The sequence below is a fragment of the Podarcis erhardii genome (genome assembly GCF_964252035.2).
Source record: "Podarcis erhardii genome assembly, chromosome: 15".
NCBI lineage: Eukaryota > Metazoa > Chordata > Lepidosauria > Squamata > Lacertidae > Podarcis > Podarcis erhardii.
In genome coordinates this window covers 41452229-41474679 of record NC_138505.1, presented here as the reverse complement: position 1 = coordinate 41474679, position 22451 = coordinate 41452229, and the positions used below count along the sequence as shown (strand labels likewise).

General features: G+C 48.6%; 1 protein-coding gene across 22 annotated transcripts in view; it reads left to right on the top strand.

Annotated features, from left to right (window-relative positions):
* NCOR2 (nuclear receptor corepressor 2) overlaps positions 1 to 22451 on the top strand; it is a 359962-nt gene that overhangs the window by 277814 nt on the left and 59697 nt on the right. For 21 of the 22 annotated variants that reach the window (XM_081841565.1, XM_081841560.1, XM_081841545.1 and 18 more), the window contains 3 exons: positions 168 to 711; positions 11961 to 12081; positions 13395 to 13623. In XM_081841565.1, the coding sequence (XP_081697691.1) occupies positions 168 to 711; positions 11961 to 12081; positions 13395 to 13623 (894 nt within the window). The remainder of the gene's footprint in view (positions 1 to 167; positions 712 to 11960; positions 12082 to 13394; positions 13624 to 22451) is intronic. The other variant, XM_081841547.1, reaches the window with a different exon arrangement.

Here is a 22451-nt window from a genome sequence, read left to right as displayed (position 1 = left end):
CAGTGGTTGCTGGGAACCACAGGCGGGGAGGAGAGGGCTGTTGCACTTGTGGGCTTCCCATAGGCATTTGGTTGGTGACTGTGGGAACCAGATGCTGGACTAGATGGGCCATTGGCCTGGCCCAGCTGGGTTGATCTTGTGTTCTTAATGTGTTTTTCTACTTCCAGTTGCAGTGAATAATAGCTCAGACACAGAGAGCCTCCCTTCTCCAAGACCAGAAGCCAAAGAGAGCACAGAGAATGGACCCAAACCAGCCCCAGACACCAGAAGCAATGCTGGAGAAGAACCGGCTGTTAAGATGGAGGAAACCACTAGCTCCCCAGAAGCAAATCCTGCCACCATCCAAGCAGTGGAGGAGGAGGAGGCCCCTGAACCAACTTGCACTGAAGAGAAGCCACAAGAGGAGCAAACAGTTGATGTGGTGAAAACGGAAGAGGCTGAGGAAAAGCCCAAGAGCCCAGAACCCAGCAGGGGTGAAATAAAAATGGAGAAGGGAGAGGTCTGCCAGGAGAAGGACAGTGACCAGATCACAGAAAACAGCAGCAGCAGTGGCAGCACCAGCACCCGTGTTGTGACAGGGGCTGAGGGAGCACCCAAAGCAGAAAAGAAGGACAACCACAAAGCTGGGAAGGGTGCAAATCCTGACAGCGACTCCAGCGCCACATGCAGTGCCGATGAGATGGACGAGCAGGATGCTGGTGACAAAAGCAAGTGAGTGAGGAGCAAATGGAGTGGAAAACTTGGAAGAGTTAAGAGGCCTCCAGACACTCCGTATTTTGGGAAAGGTTTGCAAAATTAAAGTGGATTATTAAAGTGCTTTGTTGCCCTGGCACAACAAATCCACATTAAAAAAGAAACTTACTGTTTTGCAGTTAGGAAAGTGACAGGGATTGCATTGCAAAGTGTGGGGTGAGCAAATGAGTAAAAGGAAGCAAATCAGGATGAATACTCATTGTTATGTAACCTCCCCGCAAACAAATCAGCACAAATTCTCAGTAAAGACCTGATATAATCCAACCTTTATTCACGCATGCAAGGATGAATGCTGAATGGATAGGTCATATGGAGGAACCCTTATAGAAGTAATCTTAATACCTAAACCCAGCTGCCAAGTTACCTAAGCGTTTTAAAAAAAGGTTTAATGTTGGTGTCTGGAGATTTGAAATCATGTTTTTCCTGAATGGAGTGAGGGCCTCTGTAGAACTGTGTCTGGTTTTCAGTTGGGTGGGGTTGACTTTTGTGTACCAATCACAGGCAATTAAAGGATTGTAAGGGACACCGACTTTCCAACCCATCACTAATGCCTTCAGGGACCAGAGAAGGGAAGTTGTTTCTTGTGTTGTAATTTATGGAGCTTTGTAGGATTTTGCTTCCATCTGCCAAAAGTTCTTTTGATCAGAAACTTCACATTCTGGGTGTTTAAATGCCTCATACTTGATTTTATATGGTTTAGGTTTTCTTATCAATTGGGGAGTGGGGCAAGGGGAGGAATTGGAAAGGAAATGAGGGTCGGGGGAGGGTTGAGGGGAGGGATTGCTTTTACACAGTCCTGAGGACTCAAGTCCCAGCCATCCAACAGTGAGAGACAGTATCTGGATCTAGGAGTGAGAGCCAAAGAAATATGACTTCCGGTACGCTAACAGAACAGTCTGCAAATTTCTCTTAAGGGCCTGTGGGTGGGCACCATTCCTGTAACCAGCAGCTTAAAAGTCGCTGACTTATTGCACTGCTATCCTCAGTGGGGTTTTGCACTTGCTTAATGATTTGTGGTGCCTTGGCTCTTCGAGCCTCGCATTGCCAGTGACAGTAATTGAAAGGGCAACTTTATGGCCCTGGTGCTTATACTGTTCAGGATCGATGCCCATTGTCAGGGGTTAAAGAAGGTCATGTGATGCAATATGGTCACATCTCATGCCAGTGGCCTGTTCTTGATTAGGACAAGTGTCTGCTTTCGCTGGGTGACAGGTGATTTGTGGTTTAGTGCATAGCCTCGGTCAATTTCATTAAATGCCTCTTGGATCCATACTCCCATACAGCCATTCATCAAGTGAGGGTTGGGCACTTGCAGGAACAAACAAGAGCCTTTGGTTCATTGGGGGCACAAATTGTTCCTTAGGGTGGAAGCAGGCCAGATGTGCGTGCGTGCGCACCCCCCCAAACAGTAATGAAGTAGCCGTATTTAAACATGAGTGAAGGTTAATGGCTCTGATTCTTAGGCATCTGCTTAAAGCTCTGGTTCCCAAACACACAGGGAATCTTGGCTTTCATCTAAATGAGACAGTAAGCTTGCAGACAATGATTTATAGATTTGCTGCTGAGACAGATACTTTGAAAATGAATTAAATAAGTCAAATATGCTATAGCTACCTTAGAGTTATGGGAGGCAGTAATTCTCTCTTTCCCCAGTTATAGGTGCTCACAGTGTGTTCAGTCTGCATTTGGCGTCCAGCGAATGGCTTATGCAGGAGAGCCCCTCCCCTTTAGTCAGGCTACCCATAGTTTCTGGAGGAGGTCCAATGTAGTGTATTGGTTATTCCAGAAAAGTTTTTTTAAATCACGCTGATCCTTCCATCCCCAGCCATTGTGATTGCATCACTCCCAGGGCACTTCAGACCTAACGTCTTGCCCTCACTGTGCTTGCATCTGAGCCCTTCCAGTGGTCACCCCATAGTCAGTCCAGCAGGCCCATCTTCCAGCTGGAGATTAAAAAGCCCTGCTCTTTTGTTTATTTCTTAACTTAGAAGCTTTCTTGCCCACCCTCTACCCATAAGACCCTTGGGGGGGGTGTTTACAACAGTAAAATATTTAATTATAAAAAGAAATACAGTTACATAAAACAAAACAGAATAAATGTAAAAGTAAGTTCAAAACGTTCCATATACCAAAAATTAAAATTAAAAATTGACATACAAAACAATACAAACTTTAAAAAACCATACATAAACAGCTTTAAAATAGATGTAGACTCGGATCAAATATCTCTGTTTAAAAGACTTATTGGAAGAGGACAGTCTTCAGTAGGCACCAAAAAAGACAACAGAGATGACTAATACCTTAATGGGAAAGGATGAAAATGTAGGTGCCACTGCACTGAAGCCTGATTCTTGTATTGTGTGGAACTGTCCTGGCTCCCTCCCAGCACAGAGAGACAGAAGCTCTTCCTTGTAAGTAAGTAGGATATATTTATTCAGGCAAGTAACAGGACAGGCTCGGCAGCAAACACAGTACTCAGGAATCACAATTCAGGAGTTCTGTAGCAGAGCAAGGAGCTGAGAACTGGAAGGGAGCAATGAAGATGTCCCAACAAGTTTTCCTGCCCCTCCCAGCACCTTTCATGGACAAGATGTCGTGTATTCACTCAGGAGACCTCCTCGCCCTATGGGAATATCAGAATTGCAGGTGTGCACTCTGTTGGAAGGGGATGGGTCTGCTCCCATCTGTGGAGGTGGCACCTGGTCCTAGGCGACAAGGCTGCACTCTCCCTGTTTAGGCTCCTGTGTAGTCTCAGCCGCCTCCTGTTCAGCCTCTCCTCTTCTCAGCTGTCCAAAGTGCTACCCAGCCTCCACTGTGGCTCCCTGTTCCTCAGGAAGGGCAGAGAGGAGAGCTGGCACCCCTGCTCCCCCTTCCAAAATGACCAAAATCTGATTGGAGACGGGAATCCAACCCAGATTCTCCCCATTCAGCCTCTCCCCCCGTTTCTTCCTCCTCCTCCTCCTCCTGCATCAGGCTGCCAACCCATGCCTGATCCTGACAGTGCTGCAGGACTAATGATGGCAATGGTTCATAGAATCACAGCATTGTAGAGCTGGAAGGGACCACAAAGGTCATCTAGCCCAACCCCCTGCAATGCAAGAAGCTTTTGCCCAACGGGCTCAAACCCACGACCATGAGATTAAGAGTCTCCTGCTCTACTGACTGAGCTATTCCAGGCTCCTCATACGATGATATCTCTGAACAAGGCTCCGTTAGCCCTTTCCCCCTGAAAGTGTCTGGCTGGATGAAGGCCAGCCAAATGCATTTGAGGACTCCATGGGCAAGAAATGCAGGCAGCTGCATTCCTCCCTTGTTTCTCCTCTGCACCTGGTGGTCTCTGCCGCCTCTGCACATGGGATGTACTCTATGACCAGTAGAGGGGGCATTTAAACAGGGGCTGGGTGGCCATGCTGTGCCAAAGGTTGGGCTGGGTGGCTTGCAAGATCCATTCCAAACGTTAACTGTAGGAAACCTTTTGATACTTGGCCAAGCCTACCTGACATCATATACCATAAGGGGTATGGGGCAGATGAAAATAAGGCCCATGGCTGAAACTGGGTTTTGCAGGTACCACCAACCAGCCAATTGGTGGCACCTGTAAGCCCCTGTGTGCCTTTTGCAAGGGCTGCCGGGATCTCTAGAGCAAGCACCCACAATCAGCTACACGGTTTTACTTCCGACCGCAGGCGCAAAGGAGCACGGGTCACCTGCCATCATTGTGTCAGGTGGTTGCTAGTGGCTGCCTGTCAAAGTTGGCCTGGGGGTGTTGGTGTTGGAGGAGGAAGTAAGGCTCCTGCCCTATCCTGATGCTCGCCTGGGTGGCAGGATGGGCCCAGGCGCCACCATCCACTGTGCCTCTCAGCAATTTAGGAGAAGGGCCTGCAGCCAGGTAAAAAGGCCAGCACAGGCAGTGAATTGCCAGCCTGCACATTTCAGCAGCAGAAAGCTACGTTGTGGGTAAGCCCTGAGGAGAGCAGTGAGATGAAGCACAGTTCATAGAAGTGGTGCTCAGGGAGTACTTCGCTGGCTGCCCTCCATCACTCTGCCGCTCTTGCCAGCTACTGCCAAGCCAAAGCAAAGGTAATAACAGCTTTTAGCTCTTTCCGTTGTGTTTTTTTTAAAAAACCTAGTCCCCCAAGATAATTATCTTTACATATATATTTTATAAAGACTTCTAGCAGTGCTAGGAATAAAAGTTCAGCTGTAGGTCATGCTAAATATAAATGAATGCAGAAGGCCAGCCTGTAGAGACATAAGTTAACTGTTGTCAGTTCATTGCTAAGAGAGAGGTAAGGCTGTTAATGTCAGGTGACCAGAGAATGTTCTAAGGTGCCAAGCAGAAACCTTATCCTATTTGCTTAGTAGTTTAAAACTTCCTGGGGCAACATTTGACGGTTGAACCTGTTGCCCTTCCAACCTGTTACCTAACAGGCTAGGACTCTGACTACTCTGCCCCATAAATGTCCAGGCACTATTCGCTGGCACTAATACGCCACTGTTATGCTCCAAGAGCTGCCCTCAGGAGCCAGGATCTCAGCCTAAGGAGGTAAAACACATTTATCCAAGCGCTTACCCAAGCAGGGTTCAAAGTGCAGCATAGTCTCAAAAAAGCCAGGGTCAAAAACAGAGGGTCCCAAACATGATCCAAAAGTAAGGTTGGGAAACAATCCGCCGTCAGTATCAAAAGAAGTGCAAGCAGCGAGGAGGGCAGGAATGGAATCAGGAACAAGGAGCCACAGACCTCTCCTGTTTCCAGCTCAACAGGGAGACCTTACATCCTCTGGCCTCCTAGACCATGCCTGAACCCCAACTGCTGGTTGTAAAGAAGTTCCAGGGATTGCTTACTGACACGTAGGCCCCTTGGTCGTGAGCCATGCGACAGATGCATAGATCCATTCTACGTCCTTGCTCTTCAGTCTGGGCCTGGTCTCCTGGCATCTGCTTTCTAAATAATAACAAATAGAATAAACTAAACTGAGGAAGCAAGACTGAGAACTGGGTGTTCTGAAAGAAACCCTGAGGAACCTTTTGTCAAGCGTTTGTTGCCCTTGTGGCAGCAGCTGAAAAGTTCTGATATGCTCCTCAGTGATTTTTTAAAATTTGGTGTTTTTTTAAAGCTCAGTTTCTGTCAGTTATCCCAAAGTAAAGGGAACAAAATGCACAGACGAGCACGCCCCTTTTTGCCAAAGCCAGTGAGTTTTGCTATTTAAGATGTCTTAGTTTAATGCACTGGGCTGCTTTTTCTTACCCAAGTGTCGCAAGATGGAGTAGCGAGTAAGAGCCAGTGATGTTAAACTGTTAACAGTTTTTAGCCAGGAGCAAACATAATTATTAAGCAAAGCTCCCAGAGGTAGGTAGCCTAAATCTCTTGAAATATAGGTGAAAGCCAGTAAGCGCAGATGTTTCCAAGTGCCTGCTTCAAGTTGTAAGACTCACACTGGGGTGAGCAAATGTGTAAACAAATCCAGGACTGGAGCAAGTAAAGTAGCAATAACCGGATGAGCAACGTTATGTGGGCAAAGAACTATCCGTGACCTGGAACTGAACAGAGGTTCATAGAGGTTCAGGCCTTGCTGAATTGAAAGGGCTTCAGAATTTCAAAAGCCAGGTGAAAGCACGGGGCACGCTTTCAGATAGCTCTGTAGCAGAGGCCACGACACCGAAACTTCCCTCTGTTCCCCACATCAGGGATTGGAGCTAGGTCAAAATTCAGCCCCCCCCCCCCCGTGGCTCTCTCAATGTGCTCTCAGATTACCTCTCTGCAACTGCCAGTGGGTTATAAAGCCAGGCTCTTCGCCTCCTCCTGGTTTATTTTAGCTGGTTATTTCACTGCCTAAATTTCAAGGCCACTCCAAGCTCAGGCTGACAAACAAGCACAAAGGGAACAAACCCCCATATGATCTGTCCTGGGATCTCTCTTCCTCCTCTTCCACGTCTCTTGATCAGTCTGGGAGATGTCCACTTGCCCCTGCCAAAAAATAATTGTGGTCTTTGGCCCTAGGTAGACCCGAGACGCCGGCTGACACGGTCCCACCTGGGATGCTGCTTCCCAGGGAGCTAACTCTGTTGTGAGGATGAGCCTTTCCACTTCTTTTGCGTTCTTAATGAAGAATAACTCATTTTGCTTGGCTGAGCTGGATAATCAGCTCACCCAATGTGGCAGCCACGCCAACTGGAGACAAATCTGCATGTGTCTCTTTTGCAGGATCAGATTCTCTCTCCTAGTGCCTCTGATACCCACAGGCCACGCAGAGTCTGCCCATGGCACAGTCTAGTCTTCCACCACCCACCTGTTTCACAGAAGTGTGGACTACTGATGCCAGTGTATTGTTCGTAAGAACTGGAAGTGCCTTTACATAGCAAACTTTGAGGGACTTGATGGAACCTCATCCACAGCTCTTCAGCCTGTGCACCACCTGCAAGGTGTATGGCAGGGATGGGAAGTCTCTGCCCTGCCCCTGCAGATTAGCTACAACCAGCAGGGACCAGTGGTCAAAGATGGTGGAGGTGTATTCAGCAACACCTGGAGAACGCCAGGCTACTCTATCCCTGGTGTATTGGACTACACAGTAACTGCTTAGTTTGTGGCCATGGGATTTTGCCATGTCGCATAATCCTAGAGGGCGTGCATTTGGGATTTTCTGATCCTCCAGTCTGTTGCCAACACAGAACACTGTCTGCTGTAGAACTCTTGAAATATCCAGTTTTCTGTACTCCTGCAGGTGCAGAAGACCTGCATGGTCTGTGATTAGTGCAAAACTTGGGTTCTAAAGGTTGTAAGGCAGGCTTCCTTATGGAAGTGGGAGTACGTCTTGTAATTTCGCCAGGAGCATATGTTAAATTGCAGTCGCCTCATGCGTAATCCTAATTGTTGCACCAGAGACTCCCTTGCATTTTCCTGTTCAGGCCGTTTCGGTGTGGGATGCCCCATCTGAAGCAGCCTTTGAATTGTGTCCTCTTGTATCTGCTTTTTCTCCTCTGTTACCTTTGGCTTACCTCTTTTTCACCAATTGTCTTCATTCAGGTTCTATTGGCTAGTATCCATGAGGTAGTTTTGCCTGTTACGAACATTCTACCACAGAGCATGGGTAGGCAGCCTAAGGCAGATCTGGCCCAATCGCCTTCTAAATCCGGCCTGCGGACGGTCCGGGAATCAGCGTGTTTTTACATGAGTAGAATGTGTGCTTTTATTCAAAATGCATTTCTGGGTAATTTGTGGGGCATAGGAATTTGTTTATTCCCCCCCCAAAAAAAATAGTCCGGCCCCCCACAAGGTCTGAGGGACAGTGGACTGGCCCACAGCTGAAAAAGTTTGCTGACCCTTGCTCTGGAGTGACCACAAAAAAGAAACTAGGCCATGCAGATCTAGAGGAAGCTTGATTCTTAGTGGCTAGGCCCCAGCCTCTTATTGCAGTCTCACCCCTCTTTTATTGCTCCCATGTAAGTGAATGCTGCCATTCACTCCTGGGGCAGGGGGCGGGGCGGGGCAGCCACTGAGGGGGATTTCCCACCACACAAACACAAAGAGATCCACATGAGATGAAGGACCCTACCTGTTGTCATGCCAGGCATTTTGCTAGTATCTCAGAATTTTGTTATGAGGTAAGATAGTGCAAAGGGTTTCCAACTGCCTATCTGTGAGGCTTGCCTCTGGCACCACAGTGGAGCGAGTTGTTGAGCTTATTTGGCTGCTGATCCTATAAAAGAACTCATCTGGTCTCTCCCTCTCCCACACACACACACACACACACACACACACACACAAACAAACACCATGTGCGCGCGCACACACATACACAGCTACACACTCCCCATCATAAAACACCTTCTTGACTTTCAGACTCTCTGTGTCCTTGAACTCTGTGCTCTTCCGCTCTAGTTAATCCAGATGTGGTCATTCCTCCCCTTCTCCCTGTTTCCTCTCCCGCCTCCTCTCTCCCTGACCAGATTCTTATCTCTCTCTTGCAGAGCATGTCACTAACTGAGAACAGAATTCAAACTTGCTGATTAACAATTGGCTCCCTTCTGCCTCAACTCTCCTTTAGGCTTGCAGCACGAAAGGCAAACTTGGCCTAGTCCTGATTTTTTGTTGGAAAGCTGTTTGCCTTAGCTTGTGCTCCGGTTCTGATAGATCACTGTATTTGGGAAGGAATTTTTCCTCTGCAGGTGGATTCTGAGCAGGGAAGGGCATCTGCTGCAATTCTGTTCCGATTGGAGGACACATACTGCTACCACATCCCTGAAAGGTGGCTATTCTGGTCAAATCCACACCATACAGTAAAAGAATATGACTTCCCCAAAAGAATCTTGGGAACTGTAGTTTGGGAGTTGCAGCTCTGCACAGGTAAGCTACAGATCCTAGCAGTCTCTGGAAGAAGCCAAATGCTTACATTGTATGGTGTGGATGTGACCCCAGCCTCTGCTTTAAAGCCTGCTGCTTTTGGAGACAAGTCCGCCCCACTGTTGTACAACTTCATACTGTCAGGAGATTCTTCTTCATGTTTAGTCTAAACTCTTTTTCTTAGAATTTGAACCTGCACCTCCATGGACAGCTGTGAGTCCAAAATGACTCCCAGGCTGTGCACCTGGTCCTTCAGGGGCACAGTTGCCCCATTCAGGACCAGGGAGTCCTCCACACCTGCCTGCCCCCTGTCCCCCCCAAAACAGTACTTTTGTCTTGTCAGGATTCGCCCTCAATCTGTTAGCCGCCATCCATCCTCCAACCGCCTCCAGGCACTCACACAGGACATTCACCGCCTTCACTGGTTCTAATTTAAAAGCGAGGTAGAGCTGCGTGTTATCTGCATACTGATGAACACCAAGCCCAAACCCCCTGATGATCTCTCCTAGCAGTTTCATATAGATTGGGTCAGCAAACTTTTTCAGCAGGGGGTCGGTCCACTGTCCCTCAGACCTTGTGGGGGCCTGGACTATATTTTTTTGGGGGGGTGGAGAACAAATTCCTAAGCCGCACAAATAACCCAGAAGTGCATTTTAAATAAAAGCACACATTCTACTCATGTAAAAACATACTGATTCCTGGGCCATCCAAGGGTTGGATTTAGAAGGTGATTGGGCCAGAACCGGCCCCCGGGCCTTAGTTTGCCTACCCATGATATAGATAGAAAGCATGGGGGAGAGGACGGAACCCTGAGGCACCCCATAAGTTAGAGCCCAGGGTTCTGAACACTCATCCCCCAACACCACTTTCTGGACATGGACCAGGAGGAAGGAGCAGAACCACTGTATAACATATTGTACAGTACTGTACATATTTGAAGATGGCTTTGATATACATGTGCCCCTTTATCATCAGTCCTCAGGACTAAACATTCCCAACGCCTTCAGGCTTTCCTCAGAGGACTTGGTCTCCAGGTTGCCTGATGGCTGCCCAGAAACTGATGACAGAGGCTCTTACCTGATAGGAAGGAAGAGCTCTTGAGGCAGCACTGGAGGTACAGACTCAGCAGCACAGACTCACAGTAGCCTTTACACACAGACGAGGTGATGGGAAAGGTGAGACCAATCAGGCTGGAGGCAATAGGCCAGCCTTACAGAGTCCTAGATCAGGGCAAGGAGTTTAGAACTGCGTGGAACCAACAGAGTTGTCCCAATTCCCACAAGTCAAGCTTTGAAAGGTGGGGCAAGGCAAGCTTGCTTGCAGGACCCTTGAGCCTTGCGAGACTGCTGAGCATGCAGCCGCTCACTGTGTCAGGGGTGATGGTCTGTTGCTGGCAACAAGAGTACCACCCTCCCTCCCCTTCGGACCTTGGTTCTTCCAGCCCTCATGGTTGATTGACACCCTCCCTGGATTCCATTGCTGTGCTCCTCTTCCTTGTGATGGAAGAGGCGAGGTGGGAGTCCTGCTTACCCATACAGAGCAGTTATATCCTGGAAAAGGGTATCAGCCTCTTTCTTTACTCAGAGTGAGGTATGGGCAGGTGATAGAATCATAGAATTGTAGAGTTGGAAGCAACCACGAGGGTCCTCTAGTCCAACCCACAGGAATGCAAGAATCCTGTCCACAGTCATCCCTGGGTGAGCTCAAACCACCAGCCTTCTGGTTAACAGTTAGACACACTGACTCATTGTGCCACCTGCTCTGAAGAACCAGATAGTAGCTGGGTAGGTGAGTGATGGCAAGGCAAGGAAGTGGCCCTTTTTGCTGCCACATTGTACTGCTGCCTCATGTTTAGCTTGTGGTCTACTGACACGTCTACTGCTGTTCTTCCTACCTAAATGCAAAAATTTACACTTAATCTCTGCTGGCATTCATTTTGGCCAAGTTCTCTGTTCTGTCAGTATCATCTTGGATCCTGTTTCTGTTGGCTTAAGATATCAGCAACTCCTCTGCTCCTCTAGTCAGTCATTTCTAGAGCTGCTTTGCAGCATCAGGCCCAGGACAGAACCCTGGGGTACCACATGTTAGGTTGACAAGAAGCTGCTGGTAAGTACATTTTAGGTGCAGTCCATCAGCCAGCTGCAAAACCACGGAACTGTACCATTATCTAGCTCGCATTTTACCAGCTTCCCAACAGAAATATCACAGGGTGCACATGGACACCTGGAAGGGGTTGGCAGATGGAGGTGGAGCAGGTGCCTGATGGTTGCAGAAGGCTGCTCTTGGGATTGGGATCGGTCTAGATCGGGGTAGCCCAGTGTAATGCCTCTAGGTGTCTTTGGACTCTGGCTCCCTTAATCCTCAGCCATCATAACCAATGGTCAGGGGTGAGACGAATTGTTATACAAAATCATGTACAGAGATACAGATTATCCATCTCTGATCCCTGAACTGATTGCTTGCTTTGAAAACAGACTGTGGGGTGCATTTGTAGGGTCACAGTTTCCCTATCCCTGGCATGCCACAATGGTTCCAAACTACAAGAAAGAAGATTCCACCTAAACATTAGGAAGAACTTCCTGACAGTAAGAGCTGTTCGACAGTGGAATTTCGACAGTGGAAATTTGTTCGACAGTGGAATTTGCTGCCAAGGAGTGTGGTGGAGTCTCCTTCTTTGGAGGTCTTTAAGCAGAGGCTTGACAACCATATGTCAGGAGTGCTCTGATGGTGTTTCCTGCTTGGCAGGGGGTTGGACTCGATGGCCCTTGTGGTCTCTTCCAACTCTATGATTCTATGATTCTATGGCATAGGATTCCTGACATAACAGTAGCCGTTCTTAACTGCAGTGCTTTGTGTTTCCATGCAGGCTGATCTCTTCCCGGCCCAGCCTCCTCAACGCAACTAATGACACCCGGCTCAGCTCCTCACCTCAGAAGCCGCTGGACTTGAAACAGCTGAAGCAAAGAGCTGCTGCCATTCCGCCCATTGTGAGTAGTGGCTCCCAAACCAGCTCCAACACCTTCCTCAAAACAATTTGTCTTTTTGCTCCTGCTGTGTTTAAACCCGGGGCTTTGGGGAGGGGGTGACCCCTGCAAGACTGTGCTTGGTAGGAATAATTTGCATGGACCATTCAGCTCCCCCAAGTGACAGTGAGTTAGCCCCAAGGCTGAAGGGCACCTGCCATTTGTTGTGCTTTTAGTCAGGCAATCAGCAGGTTTTATCACACAGTTCAGAGCTGGGGAACCTCAGACCGAGGAGCTGGGTCTGACCCTCCAAGTCTCTCCGTTCTGGCTCCTGATTGCTTATTTTTTAATGTAAGACATTTATATATAGCTTAATCATTCCTATTTCTAAGTGGCATACATAAAATCAAACCACAGAAAATAGGACAATAAAAAATAAATATTTTTCATAGAACCAAATACTACCTCAAAATGTTTGCCGGAACATGAAAATCCTAGTCATGCACCTGAAGTTCAGCAAAAAGGATGCCCATCTCATCTCAGTTAGGCTCATTCCATAGGCTGCAGCCCGCTACAGTTAATGCACAGCTCCTAGCAGTTACAAGACGTGCATCTGAGCCACGGGGGACCACTAGCAGAGACTACCCCAGAGATAGCAGGGATCAGGTTGGGATATAAGGGATCAGGAGGTCCTTGGTATCCTGGACCCAAGTTGTTTACAAGGGCATTGGAAATTAATATAAGACTCGAACTGACAGTAACTCAGTAGCATATGGCAGCCAATGCAAGCTTTTAAAGAGTGATGTTCTGTGCTGGTGGTAGTCTGCCCCTACCAGCAGTGCAGTTACAGCATTTTGCACCAGCTGAATCAGGCGCACACAGATGCAGAAATCAAGTCTTTCCCTGCCCCAGCCCTTCACTTAACTATGCCAATGCCTCTTGTTTGACGAGATGGGGAGAGACAAGTGTAGTCTCTCCTCTGACATTTGCATGGCTGGAATGTCGCCCGTTGTAGAAAGGTAAGAGTCATAGTCATTGCCCTGGCCACTTTTGCCTCTGGCCCTGCTCACCCCAGCATGTGGCTCCCAGAGGGAAATGCGGCCCTTGGTTTAAAAATGATTCCCATGCTGTTCCAGTTTCTCTTTCCTGTTCCCCAGAAAGAGGGAAAAGTCAGGGGCTCAGGGAGGATGAACTGGCTTTTGAAAACCTCTCTGCAGAGGAGCTGAAGTGTGGCATTCATTCATGCCCCATGGAGTGTGCATGCATGTGTGTGTTTGTACACACCAGCTGCAAATGGCAGGATTCATCCACTTTTTCTCTTCTTCCCTTCCCTGCAGATTTCAGAAGGTTTACAGGAGGGAGTTCTGCAGAGCGGAAGCCTGAAGTCTCAGATGCCTCATCACGCTTTGGCCCTTTACCAGCAGCAAATCACCATGGTCCACGAATCTGCCCACGAGGACTCTGCACAGAGTAAGCAGCTGCAGCTGCAGCCAGCTGAGAAGGACCCCCCGCTGAGCAGCAGTCCCAGGGCCCAGAGCAGGAGCCCAGCTGTGGTTGATAAAGAAGGTGTGTGGGTGTTTGGGGTCCGGGGAGGCAATGGTCACAGAAGTGCAGGTGAGGGTGGAGATTAGCCCCCCATGCCAACCTCATGGGCTCTTTGGAAGCTTTCTCTGCCTCCCTTTTTCTGTCTCTCTCTCCACAGAGTCAGGCAGGCATGGCTAATTAGAGGGAACATCGTGTTTCGCTCTGCCTGATCAAATGCCAAGAGGCGGGAGATCCCTCTTACTAATGTCCCCGGCCGTTGCGTTTGGAAGCGGGGCAAGGAGACCTGGAACAGGGCCAGGGCTGTGGGGCAAGCTACTCCCCGCTGCCTTCAAAAGGCTTTTAGTGTTCAGCTGGAGACATTATTTCTTGGAGAATCAATGCTAATGCCCTGACTGGAAGGGCAAGGCTTCCTGTAAAAGATTCTCTGCTGCATTCAGGGTGGAAATGGCTGGTGCACCTAATGGGCAGTTTGTAGCTTTCTTCCCCTTCTCTGTGCCTCCCTGGTATTGATTGGCAAAACACTTGAGGAGGCACTGCAATTGGTCACCTCATAATGCATGTCTAAGAATCCTTCCACTGCTGTGTGGCTCCCTTCTGTGCTAAGAGAGAGTGGCGCTTACTGGGCCTCTGCCTTTTTGCATACGGACATTGCCTTATACTGAGTCAGACCATTGCTGCCTCTAGATCAGTATTGCCTACACTGACCGGCAGCAGCTCTCCAAGATCTCAGGGAGGGTTCTCTCCCAATTCTGCTTGGAGATGCCAGGGATTGAACCTTCTGCGTTCGAAGTGGATGTTCTACCCCTGAGCTATGGTATATTATCTTTAGGGACACAAACATGGTTTTTTTGGGGGGGGGGGGATGTGAGTAGCAGAGGAAGTCCTTGTCAGTAGGCACTCCATCCTGCCATGTGAAGTGTTTACTTATGAGAAGATTCGCCAGCAGGGAGGTCTCCAGCTTGCACATGAAGCTGCCATAGACTGAGTTGGACCGCTTGCCAGTCTGCCACTTCCCAAGGCTGATTTATTTAAAGAATTTTTTATCCAGTTCTGCAGTAAGAAAAATAAAACCAAAAGCCATAGCGCAGCTTACAAATTGCTGCAAACAAGGCAGCTCCTGCCCTCATGATTGCATTCTACATGAAGACATGACACAAGAGGAAAAGGCATTGGGAGGGAGGAGGGAACAATAAAAGTTGGGTACAGTGTCTTAGTCACAAGGTGGAAAGAGACAGAAGAGCCAAAAACTGCTGGTCTCTGAGCCGCAGCAGTGGAGTTGGCCCAGCCCCCCTCGGCTGAGAAATCTCAAGCAAAAGTTTTTGCATGCCCTTTAAAGTGGGGATGTTGAGGTTTGCAGCTGAGTCCTCCTCCATGCAGGGCAGGTGCTCTTCTTGCTGAACCTGCTCTGCAGGGAGATGGGCCGCATTCCTTGGGGTGTCTAACTGGGAAGGAGTGTAGCTACCTGGCAGAGCTTCTGCTTTGCATGCAGAAGGTCCCAGGTTCAATTACCAACATCTCCAGGTAGGGCAGGGAGAGAACCCACCTGAAGCCCTGGAGAAGTCAGTGTAAACAATGCTGAGCCAGCTGGACTAACGGTCAGGCTGGGTATTGGTTAGCCATGTTTCCTAGGTCTGTCGAGACATAATATCTGGGGAAGTGAGACCCATTTTAAATGAAGAACTTTCAACACAAGAAAACTCAGGAAAGGAGCACTAACAGGCGACTCCACCCAAGATGTCGTGCAAACTGCACTTACTTACCTGGTACAAACACATTCTACTAGCCAGGACTTTCTCACCCTGCTCATGTCCTTGACCCTTACCTGGTGCTGTTCCTTGCATTTGACCTCAACCAGTATGTCATTAGTTCTTTTATCCCTCCAGTAGAATTGGAGAGTTGGAAGCGACTCTGATTGTCATCTAGACCAATCCCCTGGAATGCAGGAATCTCAACTGATTCCAGATAATGCAGGGAGAGACAGATGCGATGAGACACAAAAGCAAGACAAATGCCATATACTAAATCAGCAAGTGCAGTCCTGTTTAGTTTTACATGGTCTCTCCCCCCACCAATTTTCTTGTTCTCATTCCCTTCTTAAAGAATTTAGAGTACCGTATTTTTCGCTCTATAACACGCACCTGACCATAACACGCACATCGTTTTTAGAGGAAAACAAGGGGGGGGGGAATTCTGAATGAAACAGTGGATGTATCATTTTTGTGCTTCATGCTGTGGCCACAGACATGTGATCTGATGGTGAATTTGGGGTGACCCAATGCAAAAATCCTGAGAATCCATGTGGATCCATGCTTTTTAACCACGTTTTTGCACCATCGCAGCCCCAAGCAACAGTGGGTGCGTGATTTGGGGGGGGGGCAGGCTGTAGCCATGGACATGCTATGTGATCTGATGGTGAATTTGGGGTGACCCAATGCAAAGATCCTGTGGATCCATGCTTTTTAACCACGTTTTTGCACCATCGCAGCCCCAAGCAACAGTGGGTGCGTGATTTTGGCGGGGCAGGCTGTAGCCATGGACATGCTATGTGATCTGATGGTGAATTTGGGGTGACCCAATGCAAAGATCCTGAGGATCCATGTGGATCCATGCTTTGTAACCACATTTTAAGTGGGGAGGGAAGGAAAAACACAGAAGGGACAAGGAGCACGAGAGGGGTGTGCAGAGAAGCAGCTGGCTAAGAATGCAGGAGAGGGATTTAATGGGGGGGGAGGAAAGGAAGGCAAAAGTTCCCCACCCACCCACCCAAGGCAGCCAGCCCCCCCCCTCAATCTCTCTCTCCCTCTCTCCCACCTGCATGTTTTCCGGCTGCCTGTGAGTCCCTAGACACAGCAGCAGCAGCACCGGAGCAGGGAGAGGAATTAGAAGTAAGGACGCTCTGCTTTCCCCTCTGCTTGCCTGGAGGGGAGGGGATTTGCCTGCTCTTTGTTCCGTTTGAGCAAACACAGCAAAGAAACAGAAGAGGGTGGGCAGTAAGACCCTGAGGCAGAATGCAGGAGCTTCCTCTTTTCTGGCTTCCCTTCTCTGTTTCGCGCAATTTGATTTTTGCCTGATTAGTTGCCCCTGCACTCCTCCAGGGACCACACATTCGCTCAATAACACGCACAGACATTTCCCCTTCTGTGTGTTGTAGAGAGAAAAATACGCTACCCTTTTTCTGGCGGGGAGGGAGTTGCATACAGGGAACGAAGTTCCTTAGACCAGAGCCGTAAGGTAATGAGATGTGTCAGCCTTATGCAGGAGGGCATGTGCTGTCTTGGCAAAGGGGCTGTACTTTCAGGCAATGGGAGTTCATTGTTTCAGTTCTCCCAGGTTGGATGGGAGGATTTCACCCCCCAAAAAGTCAAATATGGTGGCGGGAGGAGGGATCTCCTCCACTCCCACCTGTGAAGAACAGAGCCAGCTAAACTGCTTTCTTTTACTGCTCTGGAGGCCCAAACATCCAGAGCGGCTTTGTTGGCCAGGCTTTTAAGAGAGCACCGTCACGACCTGAGTGAGGGGTTCCCTGTCCTGCAGGTCTTTTGGCTGAACCATTGTCAGCTAGGAGCTGCTCTAGCCAAAGCATTTGCACACACACTCCCGCCACTGCCTCTTCCTCCTCCTCTGGCATGAAGGCCTTTTTCTGGTTTGGCGGATGGGAGCGCTGCCCATTTGGCTCTCATTTCTCCCTCAGATGGTTCCCGTTTTTTTTCTCTCCCTGTGTTTTGCTTTTTGTTTTTGTATGGAGAAGCCAAGCAGAGGAGGCGAGAGCAAGGGGTTGGAGGGGAGGGAAGAGGAAGAGTGTGCAAATGTGGGGTTGTTGCCTTTTTCTTTCCTTTTCTCTTGGCAGCTTTGGAGCTAGCAATATGTTTCCTATTGATTTAGCCACCCTTTTTAGCTTGGCCTTTTGAGGGCCCGTTGAAAGCCAAGAGCATGCATTTGGATGACGGATAGTATAAACGATGTCTCTCTTTCTCCAATTTCCAGGGCCTTGATAAACGGTAATAGTAACTCTCTTACTGGGGATAAGAGCTGTTCTATCAAAAAGACCCTGAGTTATAGCCCCCCTTTAATATAGGTTGCGGCATGGCAGGAGGAGGTCAAAATAAAGCATTCGTACTTTAGACTTCAAAGCGTTTCCACCCTCAGCTGGGGGTGGAATAGCTTTCCAGATATACGCAGCACACGTCTTTCCTTTGAGGCTGAAGATCCCTTGCAAATAACGTATGTTGGATATTGCAGCCAGTGGACTTATACCAGGATCCAGCAATTTTCTGGGCCTCTGTCGTTTCCCATTAGGAATTTCCCCTGCCATTTCCCCTGTTGCGCCAGACACTCAGTGATAGAAATAAAAGCACATGTTGTCCCAGCTCCCGCACAGGCTTCCCGACTTCCGCTGCTTTGGGAGAAACAGCAACAGCGCTTTATGCCGAGCGATCTAAAGCTCAGTAGCTGAGCTCGTGCTTAGGGGAAAAAAGGAGGCTGCCCTACCTTGAGTCAGCCCAGCCTGCCATCTTGCTCAACATTGTCTATACCAGCCTTTCTCAACCTTGGATCCACAGCTGTTGTTGGACTACAACTCCCACCATCCCTTGTGAGAAGGGCCAGCCGTCAGAGATGATGGGAATTGTAGTCCAACAACAGCTGGGGACCCAAGGTTGGAAAGGCAGGTCTACCCTGGCAGAAGATCTCCCGGGTTTCAGGAAGGGGATATTCCCAGCCTGACCTGCAGATGCTCTGCCACTGAGCTACAACCCTTCTCACGGAAGTGGTTCCAGGTTCAGCTCCCAACATCTCCATCTGAAAGAATCTTGGACTGCAAGGCTGGGAAGGAGAGGTCCCTGCCTTTGTCAACCTGCTGCCCTCCAGATGTTGTCTGACTCCAACTCCCATCATCCCTGGGGGCACCCTATTGGGAAAGGCTGCCCTGGAGAGCCACTTCCAATATGTTCTGGGCTAAGTGGATCAGTGGTCTGACATAGACTCCTCCAGACAACCCGTTCATTAAACCTTCATCCTAATTTGCTTGCACAAAGCTTACACAGAATTTAGGCGCCATCCAGTCTTCATTGAGCTTTTCTTATTATTTATTTACAAAGCTGTCATAAAACAAAAGAGTGGTCCACCCCATTCGGCATGCAGGATGTTTAAAGTGGATTTGTTGCACTAGGGGCAACAGAATGCTTTTTAATTGGTTTTAATTGCAAACCTAAAGTCCGAATATGTCGGTGTGATTGAATCCCTCCCACAAAGTATTGACAGTCTGGAGACACCCATAGTGCAGTGCATTGTTTCTCAAACTTGGGTCCCCAGCTGTTGTTGGACTACAACTCCCATCACCCCTGACCCCAGGTCCTGCTAGCTAGGGATGAAACATCCGATCAGTGGTTGTGGGGCCCTTGCTGCTTCTGCACATGGCACTCCCCCCCCCCCCCCCCCGCTCTCACTTGCCTGACAATCTCAGGATTCACCCCACTGCATGTGGAGCTCTTCGTGGACTATAAAGTGCTGTAGAAATGCCAAGAGTTGTCTCCAAATAAGTTCTATTCAGAGCAGACCTAGTATAATTAATGGACCCAAGTTATTCATGTTCATTCATTTCAATGGGTTTACTGAGTAGGAACAACATGGGCTGCAACCCTAAATATTTTGCTTGGATTACAGAAGGTGGAGACAAACACAGGTTTGCTAAATTAAAAAGAAAACTATTCAAAACAAGTGTTAAATAAATGCCAACTGTTTCTTTGAAGAACAGCGGTGGCCCCGCACTCACCCTATTCATGGGGCCATAGCTGAGCTTTCGTACAAATCTTTTCTTGGTGTATTGCTTCCCCATTTTGTCAAGGTACCTCCGCCTTGCTAGCTGTGGGGCAGCCGCCTTCCCTTTGTTGCAAAGGCCCTCCAAAGGGCTGCAATTCCTGCACCCGGGTTCCGTGCATAGCCTTGGCTGTCCCTGTGGGAGAGACAAAGAGAGTGCAGTGAGGGGAGAGTTGAAGTCTGGGAGGAGCACAGAGAATTACCAAGGAAAATATGCACAAGCCGTTGAAGAGCCAGAGGCCTCTGTGCTGCTGTCTGCCTCCAAGCCTCACCCTTTGATGCTGACGTGTCTCCCATCTGCTTCATGCCATCCTTTGAAGGTGCAGATAAAAACCATGTTTCACATCTTAAATCATGAAAGCCAGAAAGTGGGGGGTGGTGACATGGATGCAGTTTAGTCTCCTGGTTCTCAAAAGTATGAGGTAGGCTTTCCAGGGAGAAGTGTGAGGAGTTATTCCTATATAACACACAGGCATTTCAGGACAGTAAACCCCATTGCTTTGCATCTTCCCTCCCAGCAGAGCACATAGCCCCCTCAAGGGGGCAGCATCCAACATGGTGAGGCTTGGCTGGGAGAATTTTCCATGCCCATTCCTTCCATTGTCTGTCCGGATGTTGGGGTCACATCAAAGCATTGGGGGGTGTGTGTGTGTTTCACATAGACCTCCCTCTTGTCTCTTTCCAGGGTCGAAGCCCTGGCACTGTGAGGGCCCACGCAGAGGCCCTAGGCTCATCTCTGCCCCCCTCAAAAAAGTCCTTGGTTGAACAGGTCATTTTCAGTCCCTCAGTATCCATCTCACCTCTGGCGTAACTCCAAACAGTCCCCATCTGCATTACTAGCAGTTTGAGCAAGTAAAAGCAGACTTTAGAGTCACACAAGTCCCTTCGTACGAGTTTTCACAGGGACAGTGGATGCTGCTCCTTTTTTATTGGGCTTTTGCTTTTCTCGAGAGACCTGCCTCCATAGGCATAAAGTGCTGTGAAGGTCTTGGCAATCCTCATCTCTCCATTGGTCTCAGATATTAGTTGTGCTTGGAAGGACCTTAAGGGCATTTGTTTGTTGGCTTGTGGGCCTCTCAGTAAAGTTGTTTTTACATAACTAAAGGCAAACAGATAATTTGTTCATTCATTCCTTTCGGGGGACGGCCATAGCTCAGTAGTAAAGCACCTGTTTTGCATGCAGAAGGTCCCAGTTTCAATCCCTGGCATCTCCAGGTAGGTCTGGGAGGGACGCTGGCCTGAAACTCTCTAGGCCAGGCAGGCTGGGGTGGGGGGCCAAGTGCAGCTCCTCGGGCTTCTCTCTGGCCCCGCATCCTCTCCCCAAGCCGTTCCCCTTCTCCCCAGGCCATGCCTCACACTGCTCTGCTCTTCACCCTCCTTGCAATCTTCTTGCCTGGCTGGAGTGTGTTCTTCTGTGGCAATGCCTTTTGCTTGCCTGGAGAGAGGATGGAGAGGCTCCACGGCTGGAATGAGGCCTGCTGCACAAAGGGAAAAGTCACGTCTGTTGCTCTGCCCATGTCTGCCATTGGCATATGCCCCCCACCCCGGCGATGACAAGGGAATGTGACCATCGAGTCGAAAAAGGTCCCCACAAACCCCAGTGTAGGCAAGAGTGAGCTAGATGGCACAATGTTCTGACTTGGGAAAAAGCAACTTCGTTTATTTTTAACTCAACGGTTTATAGTCCCTGCTTAAGTGCAAACACCCATCAGGGTGGGCTAGCCGTAACAGCAGAGACAAATAAATCCAGAATACAACAAATAAAGGCAACATATTTAAAAGCAGAGCAGCAGATAGAATCAGCTTTGGGTAACGTTTAACGAGGCCTATTCTTAAGCAGTTGTGTACTGTGTATGTAGGAGGAGTACATTCCTGACAGGAGAACCATGTTCAGCCCCGCCATGCTGTCTTGAGGTCCTTGTCTCTGTGGTGGGCAGAGGCCTGAGGAAGCAGCCCTTGCAGAGGGAACAAGAAGCTGCTGACTCCAGATGTTGTTGGACTCGCAGCTCCTAGCACCCCTGACTTGGCCATGCTGGCTGGAGGGCGCTGGAGCCCAAGAGCTGGGTCCCATGTCCTCTGCCCCCCCCCCCTTACACAGTGCTTGGAAGGAACAGGTTCAGTTTAATGAAGTTCACGGAATTAGTTCAAAAACATCCAAGCTGCACCCGAGAGTAGTTTCCATAATCGCCAGGCAAACTGAATGTGAATTAAGTTTGGTTTGGGGTAGAACTTTGAACAGTTTCTCATTTGTCTTCATTCTCTTAAATGTGCTTTTTGGTCTTTAGCGTCTTTGGGCTTTTAAGGCTAAGAATCGTAATTGTTGGAGAAAATAAATTAAACTTCCACTCTGTGTGTGTGCTTTGATGTACTCTTAGCCTTCTTAAGTACATTGTATACTTCAGCACAGTAGCTTTTAACATTCTGAATGCTGGGGGGGGGGGGAGAATAATTTGCATGAACTTGAACTGAACTCTGAACTGAACAAGTTAGTTTTGCAACTAGTTCGGGTTTGTTTGTCTTTTTGTAAACTGCTTTGAGAGCCCCTTTGGCTTAAATAGGGACAAGGTATAAATTACTCAAATAAATAAATAAAGTTTCTGATGAGGGTACACCAGAGATTGGTTGCCACCAGAAGATAAGACCCTGCTCCTACCTGCTCTTCCTCCGCAAGGTGTCCTTCGGATTGTAGCATACGAGAGTTGCTTATTGTTGTTATTCTCCCCACCCCCACTGAGCTTTTCGTAACGCAAAACTCTTCAGATCATCCCACAAAGGTTTTACAAGATTAGTTAGATTGAGAGAGAATAATTAGCCGCAGTTCATATGTACTTGTGTGAAACTTGATTTCTTTGAATTGTGACTGATAGCTGCATATATGCTCAGGTCCCACTGCAAAGCACTGTGTTTCAAGCAATGCAGGATAGCAATACGAACGGCTCTCTCTTTGCTGCTACATATGCAGTGGCCCATCTGCGCCTGGAAGTTGTTGCTTGATTTTGCAGCGATCACTTGACCAATGTGTGTGTGTGTGTGTG